The 11416-nt window shown below is 61.7% G+C and overlaps 2 protein-coding genes across 4 annotated transcripts; one reads left to right on the forward strand and one right to left on the reverse strand.

Annotated features, from left to right (window-relative positions):
- The first annotated feature begins 106 nt into the window (after positions 1-106).
- Positions 107-7810, forward strand: CARM1 (coactivator associated arginine methyltransferase 1). Its single transcript, XM_062511844.1, has 16 exons — positions 107-251; positions 1737-1862; positions 1977-2083; positions 2186-2290; positions 3062-3172; positions 3283-3460; positions 3551-3641; positions 5162-5243; positions 5363-5448; positions 5539-5628; positions 5728-5865; positions 6459-6548; positions 6647-6759; positions 6863-6940; positions 7062-7130; positions 7434-7810. Exons 1-16 carry the CDS (start codon positions 107-109, stop codon positions 7568-7570), a joined length of 1746 nt encoding a protein of 581 aa, XP_062367828.1. The 3' UTR covers positions 7571-7810.
- A 481-nt stretch (positions 7811-8291) lies between these two features.
- YIPF2 (Yip1 domain family member 2) lies at positions 8292-11187 on the reverse strand. 3 transcript variants are annotated; one of them, XM_062511875.1, is made up of 8 exons: positions 11024-11187; positions 10857-10951; positions 10412-10492; positions 10250-10337; positions 9869-9985; positions 9399-9559; positions 8625-8807; positions 8292-8386 (listed from the first exon to the last, which is right to left on the reverse strand). In XM_062511875.1, exons 1-8 carry the CDS (start codon positions 11037-11039, stop codon positions 8300-8302), a joined length of 828 nt encoding a protein of 275 aa, XP_062367859.1. In that variant the 5' UTR covers positions 11040-11187; the 3' UTR covers positions 8292-8299. The 3 variants fall into 3 exon arrangements, with proteins under 3 accessions (XP_062367859.1, XP_062367860.1, XP_062367861.1); XM_062511876.1 differs by lacking the exon at positions 10412-10492; XM_062511877.1 differs by lacking the exon at positions 8292-8386 and having other exon boundaries at positions 8667-9007.
- Between the last annotated feature and the right edge of the window lie 229 nt (positions 11188-11416).

Here is an 11416-nt window from a genome sequence, read left to right on the forward strand (position 1 = left end):
CCGGAGGGGGCGTGTCCTCACAAGGGCGGTGGGCGGGGCTCTGATCGAGGGGCGGGGCTATGGTCGGGGGCGGGGCCCCGGTGGGCGGGGCGCGGCGCGGTCCAAGATGGCCGCGGTGTCGGTGTTCCCCGGCGTGCGGCTCCTCACGGTCGGGGACGCGAACGGGGAGATCCAGCGGCACCAGGAGCAGCAGCCGCTGCGCCTCGAGGTCCGCACCGGCCCCGACAGCGCCGCCATCGCCCTCTACGGCCGTGAGTGCGAGCGGGGCGACCCGAGCGGGGCGGGGGGCCCGGCGGGGGAGGGGGATGAGGGGACCTGAGGGGTCTGTGGGGATGGGGGAGGGGCTCTGAGGGGTCAGTGAGGGTGGGAGGGGCTGAGAAGGGGCCCTGAGGGGTCAGTGGGGTGTGGGGGGGCCTGAGGGGTCACTGGGGATGGAGGGGGGGGGCCTGGGGGAGATTTGGGGGCACTTTGGGGGTCTCTTGGGGGTTTGGGGGTTCAGGGGCTGGGGGCGTTCAGAGAGGGGTTCGGGGGGGGGTTGGAATTGCCCGGTACTTTTGGGGGAGGGTCTCGGCTCCTCCGGCCCCAGCCGGGCTCGAGGTGGGGGGGGAGGGTCTCCGGTCCTCCCGGTGTTTCCCGGAGGCTGCAGAAAGTTCATTCCCATCCCCCCCCCCACCCCCTCCCCTTTCCTTTCTCACTTTTACCCAAACGGGCCCCAATTCCGTGACCTTCCCAGCGCCTCCGGGGGGCTCCCGGCGGCGCCCCCCGAATTCCAGGGGGGGCGGCGCCGGCTCCTCTTTGTCTCCGCGCAAGATTCCGGCTTTTCCCGTGATTTTGGTTTTTTTTTTTTAATTCCTCCTCCCCCCCCCCCCTCCTCTCTTTCCCCAAACCCAACGCTTTGTGCTCGGGATCCTCGTCCCGCCGGCATTCCCGGTGGATTATCCGTGCTGGAGAAAAGGGGGCGAGACCCCCGACCCCCTCCCCTCCGCGCTAACGCGTTTCGTTAATTAATGAGCGGGAATAATTAACGCGCGGCCGGCTCTTTGATACCGATGACGGGAGGGGAAACTGAGGCACGGCGGCCGCTCCATCCCCGAGCCCTCGGCTCCTCCCGGGAATGCCGGAGCTTTTCCCGGAGCCTTTGTGTGCCGGAGCTCGGGGGACTCCGTGGGGCTCGGCAACATCTGCCGGTCCTTTTTTCATCGGACCACAAAGAGCCGGGCCCGGCGGAATTCCCGGCTGCCTGCAGGTGTTCTCCCTTCTCCATCCCGCAACTTCCCGCGCCGCGTGGCCGCTCCGGGAAAACCGGGAATTTTTTTATGGGAATGAGAGCGGCTGATGCGCTGCTCCCCCATCCGCACCACCGCGGGACCGTTCCCGGCTCCTCTGGGATGAGTCCCGGGATTCCCTCCCGGTCCTCAGCTCAGCCCCAGGCCCTCCATCCAAGGACCCAAAATCCCCACTTCTGACCGAAATTCCGGTTCCTCGCCCGCTGCGGGCCGTGCTTTAAGGAGCGCTACCCCGCTGCAATTAGAGGTTAATTAGGTTAATTGTGCTTTATCCCGCTCTCTTGGGAGGGTTTGGAACCGGGATTGGGGCGGGGTCTTGGCCTCCTGCTCACCTCAGTTTTTTTTTTCCTCCGTCCCCTCCCTTTTTTTTTTCCTTTCATTTCACCCCACTTTTTTTTCTCCCCCCACACCTTCCCCTCCCCGTTCCCGGTTTTTTTCCCCCCATCCCAGATGAAGATGTCTGCGTGTTCAAGTGCTCCGTGTCCCGCGAGACCGAGTGCAGCCGGGTGGGGAAGCAATCCTTCATCATCACCCTGGGCTGCAACAGCGTCCTGCTGCAATTCGGGACCCCCAACGGTACCAAACCCCACCCAGAGCCCCCCTAAATTCCTCTGGGATCCTCAAATAACCCCTCCTCACCTCGTTTTTTTTTTTTTTTTTTTGTTTTGGTTTTTTTTTTTTTTGTCCCAGATTTTTGCTCTTTTTACAACATCCTGAAGAACTGCCGGGGCCACAACACGGAGCGCTCGGTGTTCAGCGAGCGCACCGAGGAGTCCTCGGCCGTGCAGTACTTCCAGGTGGGAATTCCGGCTCCTGGGGGATGAATTCCTGGTGCTGGGGAGGGGGGGGGGGGGGGAAGGAGGATTCCTGGGGTCACAGCGTGTCCGTGTGTCCGGCAGTTCTACGGGTACCTGTCCCAGCAGCAGAACATGATGCAGGACTACGTACGCACGGGGACGTACCAGAGAGCGATCCTGCAGAACCACAGCGACTTCAAGGACAAGGTCTGAGGGCTTGGGGTGCTTCTGGGGGAGTGGTTCAGATCGTTTGGGGTTTTTTTTTTTTGGGGGTGGGGGGTGGTTTCAGTTTGTTTTGGGGGATTCAGCTCATTTGTTTGTTTTTTTTTTTTCCGGGGGGCTTCAGCTCGTTTTGGGGAGATTCAGCCTGTTCTGGTTGTGTTTTGTTTTCTTTTTTTTTGGGGGGGTGGGATCCAGGTTGTTCTGGGGAGGATTCAGCTTGTTCAGGTTTCTTTTTTGGGGGTAGGGATTTGGGTCATTTTGGTAAGATCTGACTCGGGTTTTTGGCCCGGTTTTATGGGAGAAGCCTGGCTTGGGTTTTGGGTGGGAATCTGGCTCAGTTTTTGGGAAGATCTGGCTGGATTTTGGGCAGGATCCAGCTTAGATTCAGGTGGGAATCCTGGCTCACCTTTATGGAGAATCTCCGTTTTTTGGGAATACTGGCTCACTTTTGGGACAAACCCGCTTCATTTTGGGGTCAAACCAGCCTCATTCTGGGGTCTGGCTCCAGCTTCATCCCAGAGCTGGAAAATGGTGCTTTTTATTCCCATCCTTGGGGGGACACACCTGGCGAGGGGCGGCACAGCCCCGTTCCCACGCCGCGTTAAATATAGGATCAAATACGGGATCAAACACGGGATCAGAGTGACTTTGAGCTCCCTAATCCCCAGGATCTGCTCAGACCCTGGGCTGGGTGACCGTGGAGGATCCCCCCACCCCCATCACCCCCCCTCTTTTTAACTTTTTCATCCCCCCCAGATCGTGCTGGACGTCGGCTGTGGCTCGGGGATCCTCTCCTTTTTCGCAGCGCAGGCCGGGGCAAGGAAAATCTACGCAGTGGAAGCCAGCACCATGGCCCAGCACGCCGAGGTGAGCCAGGGGAGAGGTTCCCCAGCACCCACGGGGGATAATCCCACAACCTCACCCCTTTATTTTTATTTTTTAATTTTTATTTTTTTTTTTTTTTTTTTACCCCCCAGGTGCTGGTGAAGAGCAACAACCTGACGGAGCGGATCGTGGTGATCCCCGGCAAGGTGGAGGAGGTGTCCCTGCCCGAGCAGGTGGACATCATCATCTCCGAGCCCATGGGCTACATGCTCTTCAACGAGCGCATGCTCGAGAGCTACCTGCACGCCAAGAAGTACCTGAAACCCAGTGGTGAGTGCAGGGAGGGGTCCCTGGGGGTCCCCGGCAGCTGCAGGACCCCCTCCCCACGCTCTAAGCTTGTCCTTCCCCCCCGTTCCCCAGGGAATATGTTCCCCACGATCGGGGACGTGCACCTGGCGCCCTTCACGGACGAGCAGCTCTACATGGAGCAGTTCACCAAGGCAAACTTCTGGTGAGGCTTCCTGCTCCCAGTCCCTACTCCCAGTTCCTGTTCCAAATTCCTGTTCTTGTTCCCAGTCCCAGTCTTTGCTCCCAGTCCCTGTTCCTGATCCCAGTTCTCAGTCCCTGTTCCCAGTCCCAGTCCCAGTCTTTGCTCCCAGTCCCTGTTCCTGATCCCAGTTCTCAGTCCCTGTTCCCAGTCCCAGTCCCAGTCTTTGCTCCCAGTCCCTGTTCCTGATCCCAGTTCTCAGTCCCTGTTCCCATTCCCTGTTCAAGATCCCAGTCCCTGTTTCCATTCCCAGTTCCTGATCCCAATTCCCAGTCCCTGTTCCCATTCCCAGTCCCTGTTCTTGTTCCCAGTCTTTGCTCCCAGTCCCTGTTCCTGATCCCAGTTCTCAGTCCCTGTTCCCAGTCCCTGTTCCTGATCCCAGTTCTCAGTCCCTGTTCCCATTCCCTGTTCATGATCCCAGTCCCTGTTTCCATTCCCAGTTCCTGATCCCAATTCCCAGTCCCTGTTCCCATTCCCAGTCCCTGTTCCTGATCCCAGTTCTCAGTCCCTGTTCCCATTCCCTGTTCAAGATCCCAGTCCCTGTTTCCATTCCCAGTTCCTGATCCCAATTCCCAGTCCCTGTTCCCATTCCCAGTCCCTGTTCTTGTTCCCAGTCTTTGCTCCCAGTCCCTGTTCCTGATCCCAGTTCTCAGTCCCTGTTCCCAGTCCCTGTTCCTGATCCCAGTTCTCAGTCCCTGTTCCCATTCCCTGTTCATGATCCCAGTCCCTGTTTCCATTCCCAGTTCCTGATCCCAATTCCCAGTCCCTGTTCCCATTCCCAGTCCCTGTTCCTGATCCCAGTTCTCAGTCCCTGTTCCCATTCCCTGTTCATGATCCCAGTCCCTGTTTCCATTCCCAGTTCCTGATCCCAATTCCCAGTCCCTGTTCCCATTCCCAGTCCCTGTTCTTGTTCCCAGTCTTTGCTCCCAGTCCCTGTTCCCATTCCCAGTTCCTGATCCCAGTTCCCAGTCCCTGCCAGGGCAGGAATGGCTCTGGTTGGGATCAGGGATCTGAGCTGGGTTTGGGGGAACCCAGCTGAAATTTGGGGGAATCGGGTTGGGGGGTGGGGTTTTGTTTTTTTGGGATGGAATGTGGCTGGGTTTTGGGATGCGATCAAGTTTGGGTTTTGTGGGGGAGGAGGACCTGGCTCATGTTTTGGGGTAAACAAGCCCCATTTTGGGGTCTGGCTCCAGCTCCAGCAGCACAGCTCCATCCCAGAGCCAGAACTGGGTTGTTTTTCATGTCCCCCTGGACCTCACCTGGTGAGGGCGGGACAATCCCAATCCCTTCCCCTCCTTCCAGACAAGACCCCAATCCCTGCCCTGGCAATGGGGGAATCACCCAGACCCTCATCCCTTGGTCCAGGTCAACAATCCTGACCTCAGGGGAGGACACAGCCCCATCCCTGTCCCCTGCCTGGGGGTACCACACGCTCCTGGCCCCGTCCCCCAGCCTGGGGTCCCCAATTTTGGGTTTTCCCACAGGTACCAGCCCTCTTTCCACGGCGTGGACCTCTCCGCTCTGCGCGGGGCCGCCGTGGACGAGTACTTCAGGCAGCCCGTGGTGGTGAGTGACCCCCAGGGCTATTCTGGGGGGCTCAAGGAGCCGTTCTGGGGGGGCTTTGGGCGATCCAGGAGAATCCCAAACCCAATCCACCCCCGTTTTTTTTTCCCTCCCCCCCCCAGGACACTTTTGACATCCGGATTTTAATGGCCAAATCCGTCAAATACACCGTGAACTTCTTGGAAGCCAAGGAGGGCGACTTGCACAGGTGAGGCACACCTGGAGGGGCTTAGCTGCGCCGTGAGGGGAGGGGTCTCTACCCCTCACCCACCCCCTGGTAATTCCCTTTATTCTCCAGGATAGAAATCCCTTTCAAATTCCACATGCTGCACTCGGGGCTGGTGCACGGCCTGGCCTTCTGGTTCGACGTGGCCTTCATCGGCTCCATGTAGGTTTGGGGAGGGGCTGGGGAGTGCCCAGAGGGGGGGGGGGGGGTCAGGGCCGTGTCTGAGTGTCTGACCCCCCCCCCATTTCTCCCCTCCCCCAGAATGACTGTGTGGCTCTCGACGGCCCCCACGGAGCCCCTGACCCACTGGTACCAGGTGAGGTGCCTGTTCCAGTCCCCCCTGTTCGCCAAGGCTGGGGACACCCTCTCAGGGACCTGTCTGCTCATCGCCAACAAGAGGTGGGGCACTGTGGGGGGGGGGGGGGGGGGGCGTTTGGGGGGCACAGAGGGGGTTTGAGGGGGTGCAGGGAAGGAGCTGGAGTGATATGGGGGGGGATTGGGGGGCACAGGGTGGATTTTGGAGGGATTAGGGTAGGTTTGGGGTGGATTTGGGGAGATTGGGGAGCACAGGGGAGGAGCTGGAGAGGTATGGGGCAGGTTTGGGGCGAAGTTGGGGGGATTAGGACAGGTTTGGGCAGCGCAGGATGGATTTGGGGGGACACAGGGTGGTCCCCAAGCACCCCCCCATAGCCCTGTCCTGGTTCAGCAGCTCTGGAACAGGGCTGGGAGCTACAGGGCGGGGGGGGCTCCTGCCCCAGTTTGGGCTGGGGGGGGGTGCCCTGGCCCAGTTTCAGGGCTGTATTTTTAACTGGGACGAGCGGGGGGGGGTTTGAACCACGACCCAGCTGCTGCTGCTGGGCCTGGGGGCGGGGGGGGCTGAACCCTGTCTTGGCTGCACTTTGGGATCTCACTGCCCCCTTCAGCTCCATTTGGGGGATCCCACATCTGTTTGGGGTGGGGGGGGGGTCTCACGGGTTGTCCCCCCTCCCCAGACAGAGCTACGACATCAGCATCGTGGCCCAGGTGGATCAGACGGGCTCCAAATCCTCCAACCTCCTCGACCTGAAAAACCCCTTCTTCAGGTAGGGCCGAGGGGGGGGGGTGGGGGGGTGGGATGTGGGGTCAAGGGGGGGTTGTGAGGACCCCCCCCCAAACCCTCCCAACCCTTACCTGTCCCCAGGTACACGGGCACCACCCCCTCGCCCCCCCCCGGCTCTCACTACACGTCCCCGTCGGAGAACATGTGGAACACGGGCAGCACCTACAACATGAGCACAGGAATGGCTGTGGCTGGTGGGTTTGGGGGGGATCCTCAGGGGGTTTTGGGGATCCTGAAGTGTTTTGGGGAGGGGTCACCTTGAAGTTTTGGGGGTGTTCTGACCTTCTCCCCACCCAGGGATGCCTGCAGCTTACGACCTGAGCAGCGTCATCGCCGGCGGCTCCAACGTGGGCCACAACAACCTGATCCCTTTGGGTGAGTTTTGGGGAGGGCTCACAGCTCGGGGAAGGGGCTCATTGTGAGATTTGGGGGGGGGGGGGGGTCTCATAATGAGATTTGGGGTCTCACAACCCCCCCCCCCCACCCCCCCAATCAGCCAACACCGGCATCGTCAACCACACCCACTCCAGGATGGGCTCCATCATGAGCACGGGGATCGTGCAAGGTACCCCCAAAGCCCCTAAAAACCCCTCTGCTGACCCCCAACCCCCTCCCTGACCCCCCCACGACCCTTTCCTGACCCCCAAATCCCCTCCCATAACCCCCAAATCCCCTCTCTGAGCCCCAAATCCCCTCCCTCGCTCCCCCAAATCCCTTCCCTGAACCCCCAGCTCTCCTCCCTCAGCCCCAATCCTCTCCCTGACCCCCCCAAATTCTCTCCCTAAGCCCTAAATCCCTTCCCTGCTCCCCCCCAATCCCCTCCCTCACTCCCCAAATCCCCTCCCTGACCCCCCCTGTGCCCCCCCAGGCTCATCCAGTGGTCAGAGCGGCGCCGGTTCCAGCACCCACTACCCCCTCAACAGCCAGTTCACCATGGGGGGCCCCCCCATTTCCATGGCCTCCCCCATGTCCATCACCACCAACACGATGCACTACGGCAGCTAAAGGGCCCCCCCCGGCTCCCAAATATCCAGGAAAAAAAAAAACAACAAAAACCAAAATCGGGGACTCCCCCTTCCCCAGGGGTGGGGGGGCTCTTCCCTCCCCCCCCTCGCTCCGTGCCGGACCCGGAGGGGAATTTTTGGGATTTTTTTTTTGTTGTTGTTGATTTTTTTTTTGTTTTTTTTTTGTCTTCCCCGGGAAGAGAGGGGGAGGGGGGAGGTTCATTTTTTTTAACACTTTGATTCCCAGATAATCCCTGGTGGGATGGGGCAGGGGGGAATGGGGTGAAGGGTGGGGGGGGGGAAACAAGAACGTGAATCCCACCAGGAATTTACCACCCCCACCCCTCCCCTGAGCCCCGGGATGGAAATCCCGTGTGAATGTACCAAAAGCTCCGGGTTTGGCCCCATTTTGGGCTGTTCTGGAGGGGTTGGGATCCCCCTGCCCTGATTTCCCCCTTGGGGGGTGCAGCGGGGCCGGGCTGGGGGGGCCCCCCCGGCCATAGGAATCGTGAATCTGCGGAATTTTTCCGGCTGTAGTCTGAATAAAATGGGAGGGTTTCCACACTCGGGGGTCTGGGGGCTTCCCGGGGGGGTTGGGGGAAGCTCCCAAAATTACTGGGGTACAAATCAAAGCGATCCCTGATTTTATTTGGGGTGGTGGAGCTGAGAGAGATTTGAGGGGGGGTTGGGAAAGGGGATGGGGGGTTCCCCCCATCCCTGCCCCCCCTCATCATGTGGGATGGGAAGCGTTGGAGGGGGGGGTCCCCAGCGGAGCCCCCCCAGATCCCGGCGTGGAGAGGGGCTCGAAAAAATAGAGCTGGGAAGGAAGGAAAAAAGATGGAATCAAGAGGGATGGGGGGGGGGGGGGGTGTCCCTAAAAACCCCCAGCACCCCCCCCCCCCCCCCAGGGGAAATCTGGGGTTTAATTCCTGCCCCCAGCTGCAACTCGGATTTTATTTTCTCCCCAAGGGACAATGTGGGCTTTAATCCCTCCCTTCCCCAGGTACATTTTTTTGGGATCCCAGACCCCACCCCAAACCGTGGCGGGGGGGTACCTGGCAGCTCAGGGCCAGCAGAGTGTGCAGGGCCACCAGCACGGCCCCCCCGGCCAGCGCTGGCCCGCGGCCACCGGTCCTCAGGGGGGGCCAGAAGGTGACGGCCAGAGCGACGGCCGAGGGCAGGGCCAGCAGGGCCAGCACTGCCCAGCGCAGCCAGGACAGTGGGGCTGCCCACAGCACCTGGAGACACCCCAAAATTCACCCCAAAATCAATAACCCAGGGCCAGCACTGCCCAGCGCAGCCAGGACAGTGGGGCTGCCCACAGCACCTGGAGACGCCCCAAAAACATCCCAAAATCACCTCAAAATTCACCCCAAAATCAATAACCCAGGGCCAGCACTGCCCAGCGCAGCCAGGACAGTGGGGCTGCCCACAGCACCTGGAGACGCCCCAAAATTCACCCCAAAATCAATAACCCAGGGCCAGCACTGCCCAGCGCAGCCAGGACAGTGGGGCTGCCCACAGCACTTGCAGGGACCTGAAAATCACCCAGAAACCCCCAAAATCCACCCAGGGATCAGTAAAATCACCCCAATAATGATCCCAAAACTGAATAATCCAGGGACCCCCAAACACCCCTCGGGACTCCCCCAAACACCCCAGGACCGTCCAAAAAAACACCTCCGAGACTCCCCCCAGAACCCAAGAACCCTCCAAAAAACACCACCACGCCCACCCCCCAACCACCCGAGGGACCCCCACACACCTCAAGAACCCACCCGAACGTCGTTCCCCCCCCACCCCATTTGCAGAAGCCCCCCCAGACTCACAGCAGCGGGCACCAGGGCTGCCAGGGAGTAGCCGTAGGCACAGAGGGTCTCCAGGAGGCTGAAGGAGCCCCCCGAGCCCCCCCGGGCCCAGCGCAGACCCCCCCAAAGGGCCAGCGGCACCAGCCCCGCGTAGCCGAACACCAGGGTCAGAGCCACGGGCACTGCGGGGAGCACGGGGGAGGATTTTGGGGTGGGAGGAGGGATAGGGGGTGGTCAGGGTCACCCCGATTTCGTCCCCAAGAAAAAAAGGAATAAAACCCTCCCCCGTGAGCTTGTTAAGGAAATCCCAAAATAGTCCCCAAAATATGGCAGGGAACCCTCAAATCCTGAGGGACCCCTTCAAATACCCTCAGGGACCCCAAAACACTGCAGGGAAATCCCCAATTGCCCCGAGGGAACCCCAGAACATCACAGGAAACTTCCCCAAACATCCCCAGGGAACCCCCAAATCCCGAGAACCCCCCTCTCACCGTGGTGGAAGTGGGGCCGGTACCGGTGCCCGGAGCCCACCCGGGCCGAACCGAGCTGGGACAGATCCCCACTGATGGCCAGGGCCAGGGCCAGGGTGGCACAGATCCAGAAAGGGCCTGGACCGGGACAGAACCGGGTTGGGATTGGGACAGAACCGGGATGGGATCGGGACAGAACCGGGATGGGATTGGGACAGAACAGGGATGGGATCAGGAAAGGACCGGGATGGGACCGGGACAGAACCGGGATGGGATTGGGACAGAACAGGGATGGGATCGGGAAAGGACTGGGACAGTACGGGGAATAGCACCGGACCCAGGATGGGAAACGGGACCGGGAGCAGCACCGGGCCCGGCCCGGGCGGTGCCCCCCTCCCTCACCGTACAGATCGGGGTTGTTGCGCAGCCGGTGCCGCACGAAGTTCTTGCCCGGTACCGGCAGCACCGAGGCCTTGATGCGCTCCAGCACCTGCGGGGACAAGGGCGGGGCTCAGCCGGGGCTGCTCCCGGTGCCGGTGCCCGGTACCGGTTCTGGTTCCGTACCTGCCGCGTGTCCACGTCGAAAAAAGCCTGGTAATACTCGAAGGTCCAAAAGCCCCGCGGCTGCCGGTGCCCCGCCAGGAGCTGCGAGGGGTGACACCGAACCGGGTCACACCGGACCGGGGATGGGGGGGTGACACCGAACCGGGTCACACCGGACCGGGGATGGGGGGGTGACACCGAACCGGGTCACACCGGACCGGGGATGGGGGGGTGACACCGAACCGGGTCACACCGGACCGGGGAGTGTCACACCGAACCGGGTCACACCGGACCGGGGATGGGGGGGTGACACCGAACCGGGTCACACCGGACCGGGGGTAGGGGGGTGACACCGGACCGGGTCACACCGGACCGGGGACCGGGGATGGGGGGGGTCACACCGGACCGGGGGAGTCAGGCTCGGGCTCCTGCCGGACCCTCCGGGGCACCGAGACCCCCGACCCACCTCGGCCGTGTCGGCATCGTCCCCATCCTCAGGGAGCTCCGGTACCGGCACCGTCACAGAAGATCCCGACAGCGGCTCCGGTGCCTCCTGCGAGTCTGAGGGAGCCCGGGGAGTCATGCAGGGAACCGGTACCGGGAGTGGGACCGGGGGGATATCACGGGACTCACCGTGGGGCTCGTCCATGTAGGAGCCTCTCTTCTGCCGGGACGGAACACGCCGGGTTGTGAGGGACCCTCGCTACCGTCCGGAGACCGCTCCGGTACCGGCCCGCTCCAGGGACCACCCCCAACCCAGGGAACCCCCGGTACCGTCCCGGGACCGCCGGTACCGCCTCCCCGCTCACCGCCGGCTCCGCCGACGTGGACTCGTCCTCTTCCCCCCTCCCGTCCGCAGTGGTTCCGCCCGGTCCGCTTCGCTGCCGCCCCCACCGGTCCCGCGCTCCCACCGCCAAGGTTCCACCCATCCATGGTTCCGCCCGGTCCGTTCCCGCTCGTTCCGTCCCACTTCCGGTCATGGCGGCCGAGACCCCTGACCCCGCACCCGAACCCCCCCAAAAACAC

Source organism: Cinclus cinclus, chromosome 32 (assembly GCF_963662255.1).
Source record: "Cinclus cinclus chromosome 32, bCinCin1.1, whole genome shotgun sequence".
NCBI lineage: Eukaryota > Metazoa > Chordata > Aves > Passeriformes > Cinclidae > Cinclus > Cinclus cinclus.